The sequence below is a fragment of the Pleuronectes platessa genome, chromosome 7 (genome assembly GCF_947347685.1).
Source record: "Pleuronectes platessa chromosome 7, fPlePla1.1, whole genome shotgun sequence".
NCBI lineage: Eukaryota > Metazoa > Chordata > Actinopteri > Pleuronectiformes > Pleuronectidae > Pleuronectes > Pleuronectes platessa.
In genome coordinates this window covers 6,665,102-6,683,364 of record NC_070632.1, presented here as the reverse complement: position 1 = coordinate 6,683,364, position 18,263 = coordinate 6,665,102, and the positions used below count along the sequence as shown (strand labels likewise).

The 18,263-nt window shown below is 44.7% G+C and overlaps 2 protein-coding genes across 12 annotated transcripts in view; both read left to right on the top strand.

The window, feature by feature from the left end:
- The window catches only part of si:ch211-1e14.1 (UPF0606 protein KIAA1549), a 35,937-nt gene extending 23,436 nt beyond the window's left edge, over positions 1-12,501 (top strand). Inside the window, exons 12-24 of the mRNA XM_053427999.1 lie at positions 225-377; positions 586-870; positions 1,705-1,940; positions 2,561-2,697; positions 3,589-3,603; positions 4,013-4,218; positions 4,650-4,870; positions 4,971-5,112; positions 5,200-5,523; positions 7,367-7,419; positions 8,414-8,562; positions 9,022-9,176; positions 9,423-12,501. Coding sequence (XP_053283974.1) covers positions 225-377; positions 586-870; positions 1,705-1,940; positions 2,561-2,697; positions 3,589-3,603; positions 4,013-4,218; positions 4,650-4,870; positions 4,971-5,112; positions 5,200-5,523; positions 7,367-7,419; positions 8,414-8,562; positions 9,022-9,176; positions 9,423-9,620 — 2,274 coding nt within the window. The 3' untranslated portion in view covers positions 9,621-12,501. The remainder of the gene's footprint in view (positions 1-224; positions 378-585; positions 871-1,704; positions 1,941-2,560; positions 2,698-3,588; positions 3,604-4,012; positions 4,219-4,649; positions 4,871-4,970; positions 5,113-5,199; positions 5,524-7,366; positions 7,420-8,413; positions 8,563-9,021; positions 9,177-9,422) is intronic.
- Positions 12,502-14,219: 1,718 nt separating this feature from the next.
- mical3a (microtubule associated monooxygenase, calponin and LIM domain containing 3a) overlaps positions 14,220-18,263 on the top strand; it is an 81,044-nt gene continuing 77,000 nt past the window's right edge. For all 11 annotated transcript variants that reach the window (XM_053427973.1, XM_053427982.1, XM_053427980.1 and 8 more), the window contains exon 1: positions 14,220-14,408. The gene's annotated coding sequence lies outside the window, so the exon portion shown is untranslated. The remainder of the gene's footprint in view (positions 14,409-18,263) is intronic.

Genomic DNA, 18,263 nt, shown 5'->3' with positions numbered 1-18,263 from the left:
CAATAACAACAACAGTTAAAATAGATTCTTTTGCATGTTAAATTACAACCATCCTCTGTGTCTGTCTTCCATTCCCCTCCACATGCTTTCTCTGGTTTCTTTTTGCTGTGATTCAATCCATTTGTATTGAGCCAATGCAATGAATCTGATGTGCAGAATCACTTATCCTGCTCACTCTGCTTAACACAATCATCTGTCACCTAACACCGCTCCTCTTCTCTCAGTCTACTGCGTCATTCAGCGAGTCCAGGAGTCTTCAGCACTCCCTCCCTCCACTCGAACAGGATGTAGAGTTTAGTGAGGAGGAGGAGGGGGAGTCTGAGGAGGAAGAGGAAGAAGAGGAGGAGGAGGAAGTGAAGGAGGTTAAAAGGGGGAAGGTACAGAGCAGTGTCTGGTGGTTCGTAGGAGATGTAGTGTTTGTGTTTTTGTGCTGTGAACTCTTGCCGTTCGATGGTAATTAGTTATATATTGTACAGTTATATTTATTAAAGTACATGGTCGTTACTGGTTAATTGTCTAGATATTGAGTCTGGGGGATATGACAGTATCATCACTATTACTCTATCCGCCATTGCTTCTGCTTAGAGTCCAGTAGCTCTTTCCAAGAGCAAAAACAATATGAGCAGTGAAGAGGGGGAGGAGGAGGAAGAAGAAGAGGAAGAGGAGGAGGAAGAAGAAGAAGAAGAAGAGGAGGAGGAGGAAGAAGAAGAGGAGGACCAAGATGAGGAAAAGGAGAAAATGAAAAAGAAAGGAATTAAACCAGAGGAGCCAAAAAGACAAGAGAGCAGAGCAATGCCGAAGAGAACAGGGGGGATGAAGACAGATGAGAAAAAGAAAGTGTTGTCTAAAGGACGGGGAGCCAAAGAGGAGGTATAATGTGATGTAGGCATAGAGACAAGTGCTTGTTTGCATTAGTGGACATTAGGATCCTGCTTTCCCCAATTACTACAACAGAGACAGAAAATCTGGTATCGGTGAATGTCCCTGTGGTGTGGTGACATCGATTCGGTGTGTTTGTGTTTAGATCTTGTGAAGTCGTAGAGTTAATGACGTCATGCTTCATGTCTGTTGTGGGTGATTTGCTATTTAACCGTTAGAACAGATGAAGTAGTAATTATAGATTATAATGTGACGCTAGCTGTCTGTTTGCTTTCTTCCAGCTTCAGTGTTAATTATACATAAGAACCTCAAGCTTTTTGACCTTATACAAGCACTCATGGCAGATTTTAGCACTTTTACTCTGACAAACATCCAACTGGATTAGTTTCATAACAACAAGACTCTTCTAAGATGCATATGTTTGTTTCAACTCAGAGAATGAACGGGCTCTTCTCTCGTAGCTTCATTTTGATGTCACAGCTCCAGAGTTTCACAAACTGTGAGCACTCACACTGAGATCTGACATCCTCTGTTTACTCTTGCTGGAAAGTCCTGAGGGCTTTACACTCAAATAGTCTCAGTGCTTCCATCGCCAGCCTCCATCCCCCCCCACCCACCTCAAAGGAGAGAGAGCAGCTCAGTGTCTCCCACTCATCCCCGCTCCTCTCTCTCTCTTTATTCATTAATGTCTGTCGATCAGGCATTCAGCCTAATTGTGAACTCAGAACTTGTCTCTCTGTGAATCCGGCTGTCGCTTCACTCACTGCAGATCAAAAGTCTCGAGAGAAATTCATTGTGTGTTCTCTCTTTCCGTTTCTCCCTTAGCTGCAGGCCCCCAGTGTAAAAGGCTTCGACTTTGCCAAGCTGCACTTTGGCCAGCCGAGTAAGGATGATGTCATGGTGATCCAGGAGCCCATGCCGTCAGGGCCCGGCCCCGGGTCCCTCCCCCTGTCCATGAAAGAGGGCTTCAGTCCCTCCGAGAACGGAGAGATCCCCACGCCCAAATCTAAAAACTCAGCCTCCTCCACCAGGGCGTCCCGCAGCGGCCGAAGACGAGAAAGGTCAGACAGGACGCCCTGAATTAGCATCACCTGTTTTTCTGTGATGCTTTACTCAGCTATGCAATGCGTATTATTGTTGCACTGATCTATTTCACTACCCTGTACAGATACTGTATTTAGGTTTTGATGTGGATATTTAATTTAGCTTGTTTTTTACTCAGAATTTCTTCTCACCTCAGTTGGAACAGTCAGGCATCCAGACTAAAAAGCTTTTGACAGATCCTCTGATCAATTATTGATGCATTAGACAGCGAGGGACCTCACAGACCTCTATTTGACTGACACTATATGAAGTCAATATATGTGTATATTTTATGTTTCAGTTTTTGCAGTTAAAAGTTTATTTTATCATTTATTTACAGTATAACTTGTATAAATATGTGTATTTTTTACTATTACCTCCTAGCTATGCTTATAGACATGAATTAGTTGTAAATGTAATCATTGTGTTGTTAAAAATACTTATTATATTTCTTAGAAGTCTATCCCCAGCTTATACCTTCCCGTAATTTTTTTTTCGATAATGCATGGCATTTCAGAATGTTAGTGTGACCTTAGATTCTATTATTCATGTAAGTGTGTGTGTGTGTGTGTGTGTGTGTGTGTGTTTTTACTGGTAGAATCTCCCCGTCAGACGGTGACTCGGTGGTGAGTGACCATTCCAGTGTGCAGGAATCAGCTGAGGAGAACCTGAGAGGCCAGGCCACGCCCAGCGACGGCAAGCAGACCCGCAAGGTCCCCATCAATGTTTTAAACGGCAAGTGGCCTTGGCAACACTCACATCACTCCTCCAAACACAGAGAGAGAGTGATTACCAAGTGGGGGAGGGAGGAGGCTGAAGGGATTGGCAGATATAAAGAGATAAAGAGGGAACAACTCGTGCAGGCGTGCCTTGATTGACAAGAGGGTCAGACCGAGAGGAAGGGAGAAGGTGAAGCGCTGGAAAAAAGGCAAAGTAGAAAAACTACTGAGGAAGAAAAGTGCAGCGTCAAATTGAGCAGTGACTCAAAGGTTAGAGGGGGAATCAGTGAAAGTGGAACTTACTGGTAGGAAGTGGTGGAGAGAAGTCCAGAGAGAATGAAGTGTGCAGGGAACAGGAGGGAAGAAAAACACTGAAGTCGCTCTGACAGCTTGTTGATAGATTCAAGCCGGTGCTGCCACTCAGAGCCTCGGAGCTGGAGCCAGACGCAGTCAGGCACAGAGACCTCAGCCTGACTCACCCACAGAGGAATGGTCTCTGTTTTGTTAATGATAAATCTCAAGCCTGAGACTGTGTATACTCGACCGCAGTGTTTATAAGTAGATTGTGTATGAGGCGCACTCGCTCTTCTGTAATGAGCTATCTTTCTTTCTAAGCTTGTCTTTAGATCCGTGTTTTGTCTGTTCATTAGTGGCTGCTCCTTTTTTCCTCTCCAACCAGAAGAGAGGCTTTTATCAGCGGTGGAAAATGATCTCTCTAAATGACTCACTTGCCTTTCCGTCCGTCTCCGCTGCACTTATTTTCACTTCTAGCGATTGAAACTACCAGACTTCACGTCACTGGTGTTTTATTATTAACTTACAGTAACCACTTCTATGTTTGGTGCTTTTTATTCGATCTCCTTCCCCTCAATAAAACTCTCTTTTTCCTTTCTGTTGTGGTTTGCAGGCAAGAATAGAATCGGTAAGGGTTTGTCCTCTTTTACGTCTGTGTGTCTTTAGACCTCAGGCTTGACCTCCAGCAGCTGTGTCTGTGTGTCATCGTGTCCCTGTGGTAGCTTTGTGCTCAGCTCCTTCTCACCATCCATCACTGTCTCCTGAGCCGCCACTGCCTGAGTAGAAAACAATCAGCTTTACAAACAATAGGAAAAGCCCTTGTTTGATATGAAGTTTACAATTTGTGTCCATTTCACATCACCTCTGGAAGGATTTAATCCACGTTTTTGAGATTAAAAAAGTCAGATTTCCAATAAAACCAATAGAATTAAATCCTTGCACAGTAGTCGCCATTGCTCTGCTGCCATTTTTAGCTCAGTAGTATTAGGATCTATAAAAAGCCCACCCTGTGCTGACTTACCTGTTTCCTTCCTCAGGTCCTCCACCCATGAACGGTACGAGCGAGAAGCTGTCATCGGCCGCCATCTTCGAACACGTCGATCGAATGTCTCGTGCCACCGACTCGAGCAGAAGGCTTCCCAATAAAGTGCAGCTCATCGCCATGCAGCCCATCCCTGTCCCACCGCTGCACAGCCCACCGGTCAACGGCAAACTGTCAGACTCCAACCTCATCGACAAAGAGGTTTGCTGCTTTTGCTCTTTTCACAGTCGGCACACTAGTTAAACCACAATGGGGGAAAAAAGCAGAATTGGCTTAATGATTGTTTAAATAAATAAATGGTTTGGATCAAATAGGTGAACACTTGTTCGTCCAAATTGAAAACACATGCACATCTGTTTTATCCAGAGTCCAAAAACAACATCTAGTCTGGCAGCGCTGTCAACTGCCGTCAACCTTTCTTCTTTATTACAAGAGAAAGTTACCATATTTGAGCCAAACTGGCACAAGTACAGAGAAGTAAGAGACTTAATTACTTTTATAAATGTAATAAAACAGACTGGATTCTTACTAATAACAGTTTTGCATGTCCTATTTTCCCTCACTACCTGTTTTGATTGGTTGCTGGCAGCTGGTAAAGTGTGTATTTTTTTATGATGTCATTTTCTCCTCAGATCCAGGTAGCACTGAGGCACAAGTCAGAAATCGAGCACCACCGCAACAAAATCCGCCTGCGGGCCAAGAGGAAGGGCCACTACGACTTCCCCACCATGGACGAGGTGAACGGGGGCCCCACAGACCAGGATCACATCTATCACAAAGCTCAGATGCAGATTGATAAGATCCTGGACCCGGACACGCAGATGCCCTCAATCTTCATGGAATCCAAGAAAAGGTTTGGGCTCAGATTTTTCGGGTCAGGCCCCTTGTTTGGTATCGTGTTAGAAAGTTGTTTGAAAAAATGTATGAACATTCCTCCCATTGTTTTGTTTCAGTGGTCGAGGGCGACGCTCTCCCAAACAGAGGATGAAAGAGCAGCTGAACGGGATGATGGACGCAGACAAAGACCAGCTGATCACTGAAGACAGTGATGCTGCTTACAGGAAGTGTCCTGGGGTCAACAATGTGGCTTACGTAGTGAGTAGAGCAGACTCATGATGAGATATATGCCATCTTACTTAAAATATTCTCTAATCGCCGATAAATATGTTTTATTCATTCCAGTCGGACCCCGACCAAGGCCCGATGTCCCCTTACGGGAGCCCCTCCCCCACCGACGATGTCTTCATGGGTCCCGGCTCCTCTCCTCCAGGTCACGCAGCCCCCCCGCCCCCCTACATGCCCCCGCAGCCCTCCATCGAGGAGGCGCGGCAGCAGATGCACTCGCTGCTGGACGATGCCTTTGCCCTCGTGTCGCCCACGTCTCAGGGCAGCACGGCGGGCATCACCCTCCCAGGGGTCAACAGCAACCCCCCTAGCTCCAGCCCTCCAGCCCGGGGCCCCAGGCCTTGGGGGCCCTCTTATCAACCTCTTAACCCCTTCCCTAGTGTAAGTAAACCCTCCCTGGTGACTGTATGTGCTGAAAACTCATGGCACAGCTTTAATCTCTCAGTCAACACCAAATGTTACACTGAGCAAAATCATGTTCTGGAAACAAATTGTTCTTTCCTGTTAAACATCCTCCAAAGCTGTGGTCCGACGTGTATCTGTTCATTTCACTGATCTGGGGACAGGCTCTCAGAAATCCCTGTGCAAATTTGTAACAGCCCAAACTGTAAACACACAGAAGACACATGTAAAAAATCCCTGGCGTTCACTGTCTCTTCCCTTTCTCTGAACGTTTGTTCAGCTCATTCCCAGCGTGGCTCCCATAGCTTCCACTTTAAATCGTGTCCTCTTAGCAAACTAATCAGTTAAGTATTCCTCCATCTGTCGCCCCCGCAGAGCTGCGACCTTACAACCCCCCCCCCCCCCCCCCCCCCCCCCATCAGCCATCTACAACTCCTAAGACCCTACAGTGATATACACTACATAATGTTTTCATCTGGTCATTGTGAGCTGGTTTCACAGAACACACACTCATTGAAGGGCTCTATTGTTTTCACAGATTGTTTTATCTGAAATTCAGACAATAACACTGTGCCTGTATATCACAGTGTGTCAAGAGGCAACAGGGAAGTTATCTGTATCATATCCACGGCTTTTAAAGTCAATTTGAAGAAAGTTTGTCAGTGCTCGTGGGCTTTATATGAGAAATATTGAATCGTATGAAATTATATGGATATGAATTCATGAAAAGAGAATTATATTAGCGGTTAGGAAACTGTAAAGACTGTTTCCTGTTCAATCCCTCAGATTAGATTAGAGGCTTACGTATGCTGTCAGCATTATGACTGTGTTGATAACAAGTGTTCATTCCACACACACTATCAAGGGAAACCTAGAAGCACAGTGGGTATATCACTAAGACAGGACTGCATTGACCATAGTTTAAATATCACTATGCTTCTTTAATGTTTAATTAATATTGATCAGATATTGATTTCTGCAGCCAATACTGATATTAGGGAGTAAAACTTTTCCTAAACTAATATATTGGGCAATATCCATATTAAAAAATGTGGCAAGGATTTCAGAGATGTCGTTAATGTGAAATCCTAAAATAAATATTTTATTTGAATTAAAAAAGAAAACACATAGGACAATCCAATATATGGAACTTGAATTCAGAAAATATGCATAATTTTCTTTACAGAAAACATAAACGCTGATACCAATATGTCTGTGAAAGGCTCCTATCTAATTTATCGGTTGGGTTGGGGTTACTAATATGATTTTGCTCTCACTGTCAAAATAAAAGATAGGCACAGTATTGCTTTGGTTTCATAAGCAATATGAACATCCACTGCAAACTCTATTTGCATCAACTGCAACATTTCATTCTGTCTTATCACGTTACAGCATCAGAGCCGCCTGCCAGTTTTTTAATACTTCTAAGTTGATTATATCCGAGAACCACAAACACCGACAGTGTCTCCTCAGGTTTCAAGGTGCGTGTCATGAATACGTAATATAATATAATAGTAATAAAGCTTAAAATTCTATAGCACATTCTGTAAACAACGTATAAAGTGCTTTACAAAATACATTGGAACAAGAAAACAAGAAAAAGACCAGATATCAACAAACAAATTATATCCATTAAAACCAGTCAACAATCAGATATTAAAAGGTTTTCCTCTAAAAAAATATGTTTTAATCGATGATTTCAAATGCAGAGCCTTGGAGCCCTGATGGCAAAAGCCTTTTCTAGGATCTACAAACAAAGTGTTGGTTGAATTTCTTTCCACCATCTTCTAAGCACTGTGTGTTTGTCTCTGTCTCCCTCCAGAGGTTCACCGAGCTGGCTCTGTCCCCCCCTCCAGTCCAAGGCCTGACACCGAGGTGAGTGGAGCAGTCCGAGCAAATTGATGATTCGTGTATGAATGAATGAATAATCCGATTATTTGACTTTCACTTCTTCCCTCACCAAAAATGATTTCTCATTGATCAGTGCAGCTCGGATTTCCACCTCCTCACCAGTGGGAATATTTTTCCTCTAGGTGCATCAAGTGCTTTGGGCCTCGTGAATAATTAAGGAGGAGTCATCTTTATTTTATTGGTTTAATGGATCAGGTCCGAGCAGTGGTCTCTTAACACGCTCCAAAAAGACCAAGGCCCCCGTACAGACACGCACACAGGCACACACATTTGTGTCGTAACACACAAAGACAAACTCTGCACAGCAACACAATGACATGATCAGCTTCCATTCATGTTCCTGTGAGCCGAGCAGCCAGGGGAAACCCAACGGATGCATTTGTGGTCACAGAACTTATCACCACTGGAAATTGGATCCCAGTGGAAATGAAATATCAAACTGTTTGTTGCAGCTACTTTGTGGTTGTGAGATGTGAAACCTCAAGTCTATATAAACTGAATAAGACTCATTTAATTTACATATATATATTTCTTATATAGATTGTATGTAGCGACTGGAGACATGGCAGCTCCTCAAAAGTTAAGGCAAAGCATCTCGGTTGCCCCCTGGTGGCTAGCTGCAGTATTGTTCCATCTTTGTGGATGGAACATGGGACAAACTTTCTTTTTAAACTACACGTTGAATTTTTTTTATGACAAATGAAAATGTGGTTTCAGTCATTACAGGGAGTTCTTATTACACTCAACGTCATTTTGGTTGTACCTACTTATTTGACACTGTCCTCTTGGTCTCTGTTTTCATATTTTGGCCTAGAAAGATTAGTTGCCTTCACCATGAAGCTGTGTTAGTGAGTTGGATAATAATGTTCTGTATTTTAAAAGCTCTGTGGAATGACAGTGTAGAGGCTGGATATAAGAAAAGGTAACTTCAACGCATGTGGACCTGTCTGTGTTTCAGGCAGGGCCTGGGCTCCAGCTTCCTGCCACCAGGAGAACCAGCAGGCCTCAGCGAGCAGTTCCAGTCAGACAGCCTGTACTCCAGCAGGGGGCTGTACGCTGATGAGCTGCCCTCGTCTGCAAGACCCAGACCAGTGGGGGGAACTACTGGTACGAGTGGAAATGACAAACGTGCAAACACAATGTGCAGAAAGCCTTAAACTTCTAATACAGCCCTGCAAAAAAACCCATTTTCTAAGTTTAATTTTGAATGAAATGTCCCCACAGCCACATGAAATTAAAATCCGGAAAAAGAAACGGGCAATAACACTTGAAGGTTGAACATTATTTACTTTCTTTACACAGGGAGTTTGTCTGTGGACTCTGTTCTGGATGTGAGCCACAGATTCATACTTTTAACCTGTCAAACTTAAAGAGCCTCGTCTTTTTTCTTAAGATATTAAAGTAAAACTGGAACGATGCTGCTGTCGTCCTGTGACTTAGACCAATAGAAAGGGATTCTGGCTTTTACCCACAGACAGAGACAGACAGAGACAGACAGACGGTGACTGTAACGATTATGTGTGTCTGTGTGTGTGTGTGTGTGTGCGTGTGTGTGTCTCTGTGCAGGCGCCCAGCTCCATCATCTCACACAAGTGGGACTGTCCAGTCGGATCAACGGTTACCCAGGAGGGGTGCGAGCTGCTCCGGGCCAGAATAGAGGCATCGGCTGGAACCACTACCACGACGACAACTTCTCCAGAGCGAAGGCTGAAAAAGATGCAGTGAGTGAAGCAGAGATCTGTAGTGAAGTAACACAAAGCTGTGGAACTTCTTCTTTATTCAGCCGAGTGGATTTTTAATGCCTTCTCCTTCTAGTTCTCTACCACTTTATATTTCCTTCTTGTTTTCTCTTTCTACACTTTTCCTGTGTTTTCCTCACTTTCTCCTCCTCCTCTTCCTCTTTGTCTTCTCTTCCCTCGCTTCAGTTCCTGGACTGTCCTGACTACTCCTGCTCCCCTATCTTCCAGATGCCTAGAGGTGGTATGAGGGAGCCCTCGGCCCCCCCGGCCCACCTGGATCCCCCTGTGAGCGGCTACATGTCAGCCCCACCGCCCCTGGATACATCTCCTCCCTCCCACTCCTCCGCCTCCCTGATCAAGGCCATCAGGGAGGAGCTGATGCGTCTCTCCCAGAAACAGGCAGCTATGCCCGGCTACCACAGCTGAAGACCCGGCCTCCTGTCGCCGTAGCTCTAACCAGTCACGCCACTGACCCTGCCTGCCTGCTTCGCCTAATCCGACAATGCTTCCCATGGAAGTCCCCGAGGGTGTACAGCAGAGAGATCCAGTCCTGCTAACGTCGAGGGGGGGGGGGCTCGCTTCTGAGTGAAGAGGCCGCCCTCGTGAAAAAAAAACTGACTGACAGGATGTTTGACACGGAATCAGCTGCGGTGTCAAATGAGAGACAGTGTTATGAAGAACAAGTTGAACAGTATTCTTTAGAGGTCGGGACGAGAGGACGTTTATATTTCTGTGGATCGGGGGAAGGATCCCCGCTGAGTTCACATGAAGGACTTTAACTTTAACTTTCAGACTCAGTATTTTCTGTGTCGTGGTTTCATTCCCATGCTGCCTTCACTTAACAGACAAACCCTAACATGGAAAACAAGCTCATTCCCTTTGCTCGTGTCACTTTACCTGCCCTACAGGTATCTGCTGTTTTCCATCACAGGCCCTTAACCTCCCTCTAACCATCAGGTGCTACTTCATGTTTTCTGCCATGATGAGCCAATGCCTTGACAATGTGACGTAGCTCCTCCCCCCCCCCCCGACCCAGCCGACTGTACGAGGCTACAGTAAAGGTCAAAGTTCACAGACAGTAGGCACAGAGAAGCATCCGCAGAGACTAATAACATTAACACTACCTGCTCATCCCTTACTTAACTGAAGTAGCACAGATTTATTCTGGGTTAGTATTTTTTAGATCATTTTGACTAACACTATGTATTTTCTTTCATGCTAATGTCTCCTGTCTCTGGTTTGTGTTCATGTTTCGTGGCTGACGGACAACCTTGACAACATGGCCTTGGAACACAAAAAATCTTCAAACACAAAAATCTGTCATGTTTGTGTGGACATAGTTCTGCAGGGTTTCAGCTGGGTCTTGAAAAAGTCTCAAATTGAATCAGATTTTAAGGCCTTTAGAAAATTGAATACATTAAAATAGAATAACTTAGGCAGGTCTTGATTATGTTGACTTTCATTTAACGCTAACGCCTCTGTGTGTTGCAGTTGTTTCTCAATGATATAGATATTAGATCGATGTAATAAAACTACAAGCATAGAAGCGGTCAGGACTATTCTCTGTGGGAAAGACCATGGACACGTTCTGTTCCTGCCTGTAGTTCGAGAGATAACATGATGTTTCCAGGGTTTTTCTTGACCAGGCTACTTCACCTTATCTTCAATCCTGGCTCAGATATTCCTTCTTATCTGTTGTACTTGACATAAATCTCAAATTGTATTCATTGCAGTCTTGAATTTAACTTGTTCAAACCTGCAGAAACCCTGTTGATCCATATAAACTGTAGATTCCTGACTGAATGCACATTATCTCAGCTGCACGTCGGTGATAGTTAAAGGTTTTAGCCCTATTTAAATCCACTAAATCTGGATTTCTATTTGGATCCAAACCAAATTGCACATAGATATCAGTCCCCTACATAGGCCTGAATTATTTTCACCATCAAAAACCATGAAAATTCCTTGAAAGAAAATTCCTGCATCCACTCGTTTTGCAGATACATGCCAAAAATCATATTTGGCCCATTTCCCATCTTGCCACCAAGTTCTGTTGAAATCTGTTCCGTAGGTTTTTTGTGATCCTTCTGACGAACAAACAAATAAATAAACGACTACAGTATTTACTTGACAGTGATGTACAGTTAGCGCTGTGTGTCCTCAGTATTTGGCTGTAATAGATGCACTGTATGCAGACTACTTGGTACAGCTCAGGTCTTTAGAGAAAAGAGGGATTGCTAATGGACAAATCAGTATAAAGACACTTTGATGGGTCACCAGGGTGAAACGCTAACGAGGGGAAAGTCCTTTAGTTTGAACATGATCCTGAATCAACCCTCTCTGTTTCATGCAGTATTTAAATGTTGCTTTGCCTTGTTGACAGCACAGGAAGAAGAGAAACATGTGTTTGTTGTCACTTATGTTCGTGTTCATGTGCTTTTTATTTTACATTCTCTTTGGATTTAACTTGTTCACCTTCAACGTCTCATAGTCATCGTACTGGTTGGAAATAATTTTTTTTTTTTTTATTGACATGACATTCCCCTGATATTTTGTTATGTTCTGGGACCTGAAGTTATATTTTATTTAAAACGAAATAAAAAGAGAAAATTATTGAATTTAAAAGGGGCAGGGCCTGGAAATATGTGTTTGGACTGATTTACCTGTATCACGCGGTGGATACAAATCCTCCCGACATGAGACACCAACTGTTTGGAAGTGAGTTGAAACATTTTTTTTTACAGACGTTACCAAAGCATAGTTACAGGTTCTTTCATTGTTTTCAATCTGATGTGCCTTTTAGACTCACCTGAACCGATAGGGGGCGACAGACGTTCCCTGTTGGGGTTATCATAACAAAATAACAACAACCGTTCACTACAGAGAAGTCGTTAATGTCCCATAACGGCTGTTGATTTGTTTTGTGCTTTTGGAAAAACTGAAATGAAGACGATCAAACATTGGAGTCAAGTTTTTCATCCTTATTGTTCATTCCACTGTTCATGTCAGCGACCTCACACTGTAATGCCTCCCTCTGTTGGTTGGGTGCTGTAACAGCAGCCCGTCTGCTCGTGCTCATCATGTTGCTTTTCTTTTTTTAATTTTTAATTTTATAGTTGTTGTTTTTCATCTGTTTTTACTTCCTTGTACTTTGTGAAATCTGAATCTGTTGGCTGGTCCAGCGGTACATGTTTTTTTGGACTGATGCTGGCTGCATGTTTCATTATTGTGTTTCTTTGTTGTTGTTGTTGTTGTTGTTGTTTTTTGTGCATGCTGTTCTCAATTTCATGAAATACAAAAAATAATCTCTCACTTGATGTGTCTTTGAATTTTAACCACATAACATTCCATTGTTTACAGTTTTGTTTGATCAGCTTCAACACACATTTCATCCATTTAATATGTGTTTGTGTATAAATGCGTACTTGGAGGTGTTGCTGCACTTACCACAAACAACCAGCAGGGCGCAGCACACGAAAGGAAAACCATCGGTTTTCATAATGCTCGGTTGCTGCAGATGATGTAACCAGATCCCAGGAGGTTTTGTGTGGGTCTTTCAAAGGAGGTTGTGTTGTGTTATCTTTACTCAAGAACATGTGGTGGAATATTTATGGGTATGCAACTCTTAACAGTAGATAACTGATCCCATTTTGATGTTTTGCCTATATTTTGATTATGACTTAGTCATTTTCCTAGGAGCAGTATAGTTTAGTTAAAAATAACAAAATGTTGTTAGCAAACAAGGCAGCATTTCCCCCTGAAACTACTTACAAATGATTGTCTAGTTCTTATAGAATAAACATAAAATACAAGAGGAAGTGGTCTGAAAACCAAAATGATTTATTTATCATGTTAAATAAAGGGAAATAAAAACACCCTGGATCTGCCTCTTACTCCACATCAGCCACCAAATAAACAAACAAACAAACCGACACGAGTGAAAACAACAACCTCTGCGACAGAGGTGATGAAATACTATCAATCCCTGTTGATCGGCTTGTGGGTTTTACTCTTCTTCTTGCGCCAAGGGACGACTTCCTGCTCACGTCCCGACTTCCGTCTGATCCCATCAGATGCTCCCCCCCCCCCCCCCCCCCCCCTCCTTTAATCCCATCACAGCACCTAAAGCCACCGGGTGATGCAGCTAAACGCTCCGACAAATCTCCTGCACTCACTGCACACGGGGGAGGGGGGGGGGGGGGCGAGGACGAGGCCCAAATCGACAACTTGAAGAATGACAGCATTGATCTTTTCACAGCCTGGTTGTGTTTGCATAGAAAGTGAATGGGAGGAAACATCCCAGTGAAGTGCGACAGTGAGAAATGAGGACGGCCTCCCGCCTCTGCTCGATCTGCTGCCGGGTCTTAAGCTATATATCCCTGGTCTCCTCCACAACACTGGAGATTACACCTCAGTGCACGTTGTTGTGTGTTTGTGGCCGTAAATATGAGCCAAAGCGACACAAAATCCAAGTGATGACCTTTAATTTCACCTTTTATTCTACTCTTTTTATTGTGATAGTCTCTCATCCTCTCCATGTCTCGTCCCCTACAGAGCTGTAAGAGCGTCCTGTCCTGTCTGACCGCCCCTGGTCCTCCTTGTGGGGTCTAAACCTCCCAACAGTAATCCCGTCTGTTTGAGTGTGTGTCTGTGTGTGTGTGTGTTGTCCCGTCCCAGCTCAGCCAACTGAATCCAACCCCCCCTTCCCATTGCAGCATGTAGGCCTTAGCACAACAAGAGCACACCCGGGAGCTAATCTGGATCATGACGGTAATTAGTGGCCAGGGTGTCCAGTCCGGTCTGCAGGAGGGGATGTGAGGAGGGGAGTCCGACCCAGGGAGGAGTCAACACGGGCCGGTTCTACCCACTGACCTTGGAGAAAACTGTGAGGGCGGGAGAGGAGGAGAGAGGAGGAGAGGAGAGAGGAGGAGAGGGGAGGGGAGGGGAGGGGAGAAAACAGAGAGGGAGGCAGATCCAGGCGTTAGCTCACTGACAGAGTTCCAGCACTGCAGATCTCCCTCTCTCTCTCTCTCTCTCTCTCTCTCTCTCTCTCTCTCTCCCACTCTTTCTTTCTTTAGTCTGCCCAGTGAAAGACAGAAAGACGAGAGGAGCAGGAGGAGCAGGAGGAGGAGGAGTGAGAAACAAATCCCTTCACAGATGAGAGAGAAGGATATGTGGACTTTTATCTACTGATCCCAGAAATCTGAAGCACTTGTGAGTAGACAGCTATCAGTGTGTGTTTGTGTGTGTTTGTGTGTGTGTGTGTGTGTGTGTGTGTGTGTGTGTGTGTGTGTGTGTGTGTGTGTGTGTGTGTGTGTGTGTGTGTGTGTGTGTGTGTGTGTGTGTGTGTGTGTGTGTGTGTGTGTGCTCTGTACGGCTGTGATAATGGGAGTCTCAGGAATTTATGGATGCAATAGTTTCTTAACCAGATCAGCGCGGACAGGAAGTCTTTAGAGTGTTTGTTGTTTCTGTAACCAAGGTGTGTGTGTGTGTGTGTGTGTGTGTGTGTGTGTGTGTGTGTGTGTGTGTGTGTGTGTGTGGTCCTCGCCCTCTTTGTTTTCTTGTGTGTGTGTGTTTTATTATGCAACAATGTGCCTGCTGCTGTTTCAAAGCATCACCAGAGTTTGAGCCCATGAATCAATGGCAGCAGGATGTGTTGGCGAGCAGAGACACTGCAGCAGCCCGGCAGCTTCTGCAGCATCAGGCCGAGTGGCCGAGTGGCCGAGCTGTCACCGAGTGATGTCACTGTTTGTCACTCTCCCAGTCTGTGCCAGGGGGTTCAAATGGTTTTCACCTCCAACTCAACACGTTTCTCCACCAGTTTCTACACTTTTCTGAATATCCATTAATTTCTTTTTAAGTAAAAACCCTCCTCTCCTCTCCACCGGCCCTCCTCAGTGCACGGTTGGTAATCTTTGCTCTGTAATTGGGTTGGTTTCTCACCCCCAGTCTGGGAGTCAGGAACCAGGGGGGGGGAGGCCAAGCTGGTTCCTGAGCTCGACGTGCAGAAACAAAAGGTTGGAAGGCAAACGTGTCATTAAGCTCTGGCGTGAGCTCCAAGAGCAGACACACACACACACACACACACACACACACTCACGTGTGGTAATAAGAGAGGAGGAGGAGGAGGCGTGGGCCTGCAGCACAGTCTGTGTTCATAACAGATGAATAAGCAGCTGTGGGGAAATGAGGGTGAAGGTGACAGAAGAGGGAAAGAAAATAATGAGATGATGCTCTTTTCGTTACTTCTGCCGGTGGCTTGTGCTGCTGCAGGACACAGAAATATATTTATCTCCCTCAGGCTGGAACCAAAAGCTCCTTGTGATGTTCAAAGTGGATGATCCCACTGTCCTCAAGGTCACGGTGCAGGTTGTCCCCAGCCTCCCTGCCCCCCCCCCCCCCCCCCCCCCCCCCCCACCAGCCTCTACTGTATCAGAACACAAAGAGTTGATATTGTGTGAGTGGGAGGCAGCGCTCATGTGATGTTCAAGGGGGAGGTGAATAGCTGTCATTCATAGGACGGTGACCGTTTGCTGGGCAGCTGCCCTCTGCTCCGACTCCAGACACTGATCCTGCCTGTCAGCTGCTGCTGCTGCTGCTGCTGCTGCTGCTGCTGCTGCTTCCACCAGAGACCTGTCCCCCCCCTGGAGTCCATCACAGAGGTCGAACCCGTTGAACCCGTTTGTTGTGCTCAATCAAAGGCGTAGAAAAGTGACAAATGGGATAAACTCCACTTCACGACTGAAACATGAATTCTTATGATATTTTGATTTGAATTTGTAAGATCAGAGTGTTTCTTTCCATGTGAAAGTAGAAGTTTCAGGTGAAATGTTAAAGAAAGTGAACTATTATCAACTTTTTATCTCAGTCCGAAAAACCTTAAAGGGATAGTTCACCCAAAGAAGAAAATTCACTTATTATCTCCTCACCACTCTGCCGATGGAGGTGATGGGTGAAGTGACATATTCTTCAGATATAACAAAGCCTCCATACTGATCCTGAGGTGTCGTCCAAGTGTCCTTAAGCCCCGACATTCAGATTCGACTCAAAACAAGATCATTTACATCAAGTTCTAAGCCTCAATGTCGTCTGTGATCAACTCCGGAGGACTGAATTTTCACTTTTGGGTGAACTATCCCTTTAATTGGAATGAGAACAACATGCTTCATTTCATGCAGAATCGGTGCAGTGCATGTAGCCCTGGTGGCAGTGGTTTGACTCTATAAAACTCCCCAGTGTGCCTCAGCTGATCCTCTGACAGAGTGAATCTCTGCTGGCAGACACTGGATCTCTCTGCGCTGCTGCCGCTCAGACCTCAGCCTCCGGACGTTTACAGGAGAGTCAGCAGCAGCAGCAGCAGCAGCAGCAGAATGCAGCTCTGGCAGGAAGCAGCTCCCTACCAGTGACTGCAGTGAGTGAGTGACATGTGGGAGAGGAGGCCTCTGCAGGATGTGGAGTGAAACCCACTAGGAAGCTGACTGTGGGTGTTTAGAGGAACTGAGGAGGTAGAACAGACGAGAGAGATGATTGGCTGTTGGCATGAACCTGCTTTACATTCTGAGGAGCCTCAGACCTGGTGTTTCGGTCGTGATAGGTCCGGACAGTAATCAGCAGATAATCCTGTTAAGCTGTTCTTACTCTGATAGCTGTGTTGTGGTCAGCAGATGGACACTGCAGGGGTGTGCTTCATCTGATCTCACTGTTCTCTTGTAGTTCAGGACCAACAACACAACTAACCTGCACATATCTTTATTAATCAGATTTTATGTTTTCAACGCTCTCCGTCCATTGGTTGGTTTGCTTGTCTGTCAGTTAGCAAATGTTTCACTCCCCTCCTCGCTCCCACAGATTGGAAGGGAACCAGGAAGTTCACTGGTGCTACATTCACGTATTTGTGACACAAAAACCTCGGGAGATTTTTTTTAATCTTCCTTGGTTTCTCAGAGAATAATTTCATTAAGATCCATAAAAACATCAGGCTGACTTTGTTTGGTTTCAAATAAAAACCTGGATCCAGTGAATGTAAATGTGGTTTCTCAAGGGGGACTGTTATTCTGTGGGAGTCAATGGAAGGAATTTGTTCTGCTAGATCACAAAGTATTGTTTGGACCTAATGTGGACAGGATGTGACTCCGAGTCGCTTCTGTAAACCTGCGTCTCTTTGTGATTGTATCTGTGGAGCCGCCAAAGAATCCAAAACAACTCGGGCACAGTTTCCCTGAACACGACTAGGACTCATCTTTTAAACATTCTCATCAGCTCGCTCCGTCATGTCCAGTTCCTCAGACGACTCGGCGCTCGTTAGAATCCAGAGCAACCGGCCACAACATCGACATTAATGCATGACAGAGTGTTTCATCGTGATCTGCAGTGGATTCTTTTTAGGTCTGATGCAGAATCAATTGGGCTGAGCAGGTTGTTACTGGCTTCATGTTCCTCCTGAGCCGGGAGTCGGAGTTTAGCTGCATCAGCAGACGTCAGCGAAACACAAATAAAGCAGTGTCATGGTTTAGGGGAAGAAAGTGAAACGGGAAATGTTTAAATCTTTTAATGAGTCATTATCTGTGCCTGTCTCCTCCTAGTGCAGCACTGTGCAGGTGCATGTAGGGATCAGTACCTCCGTCTGTCTGTGTCTGTCTGTTCTGCGTCTGTGTTTCTGGAGCGTAACTTAAAGACAAACTTACAATTAGGTTCATTAGATAGTTTGATATTTTGGGTTTCATCAGGATACATTTCCTGACTGTGATTCGCTGCATGGATCTGTCATTTCATGGTGACTTTAGTTTGTGTTGGATTTATGGATCTATTTTCCTGCTTTATTGTGCAGTGACACAACTGTGTGGGTTTGAGTTTGTATATAAGTTGTGAGCCGGTGGTTTTGAGTTTCCGCCCCGGTGTCTGGCACTAGTATTGACAAAGCCAAATAGTTTTTGAGTTGCCACATTTGTCCATATCACCTCAGTCGAGTTCATTAACTCAGCAACCACACAATTGTGTTGGTTTCCAGGCAGAGCTCTTCAAATTCTTCAGTTTATGAATATTTACAAACATACACAATATTAAATTATA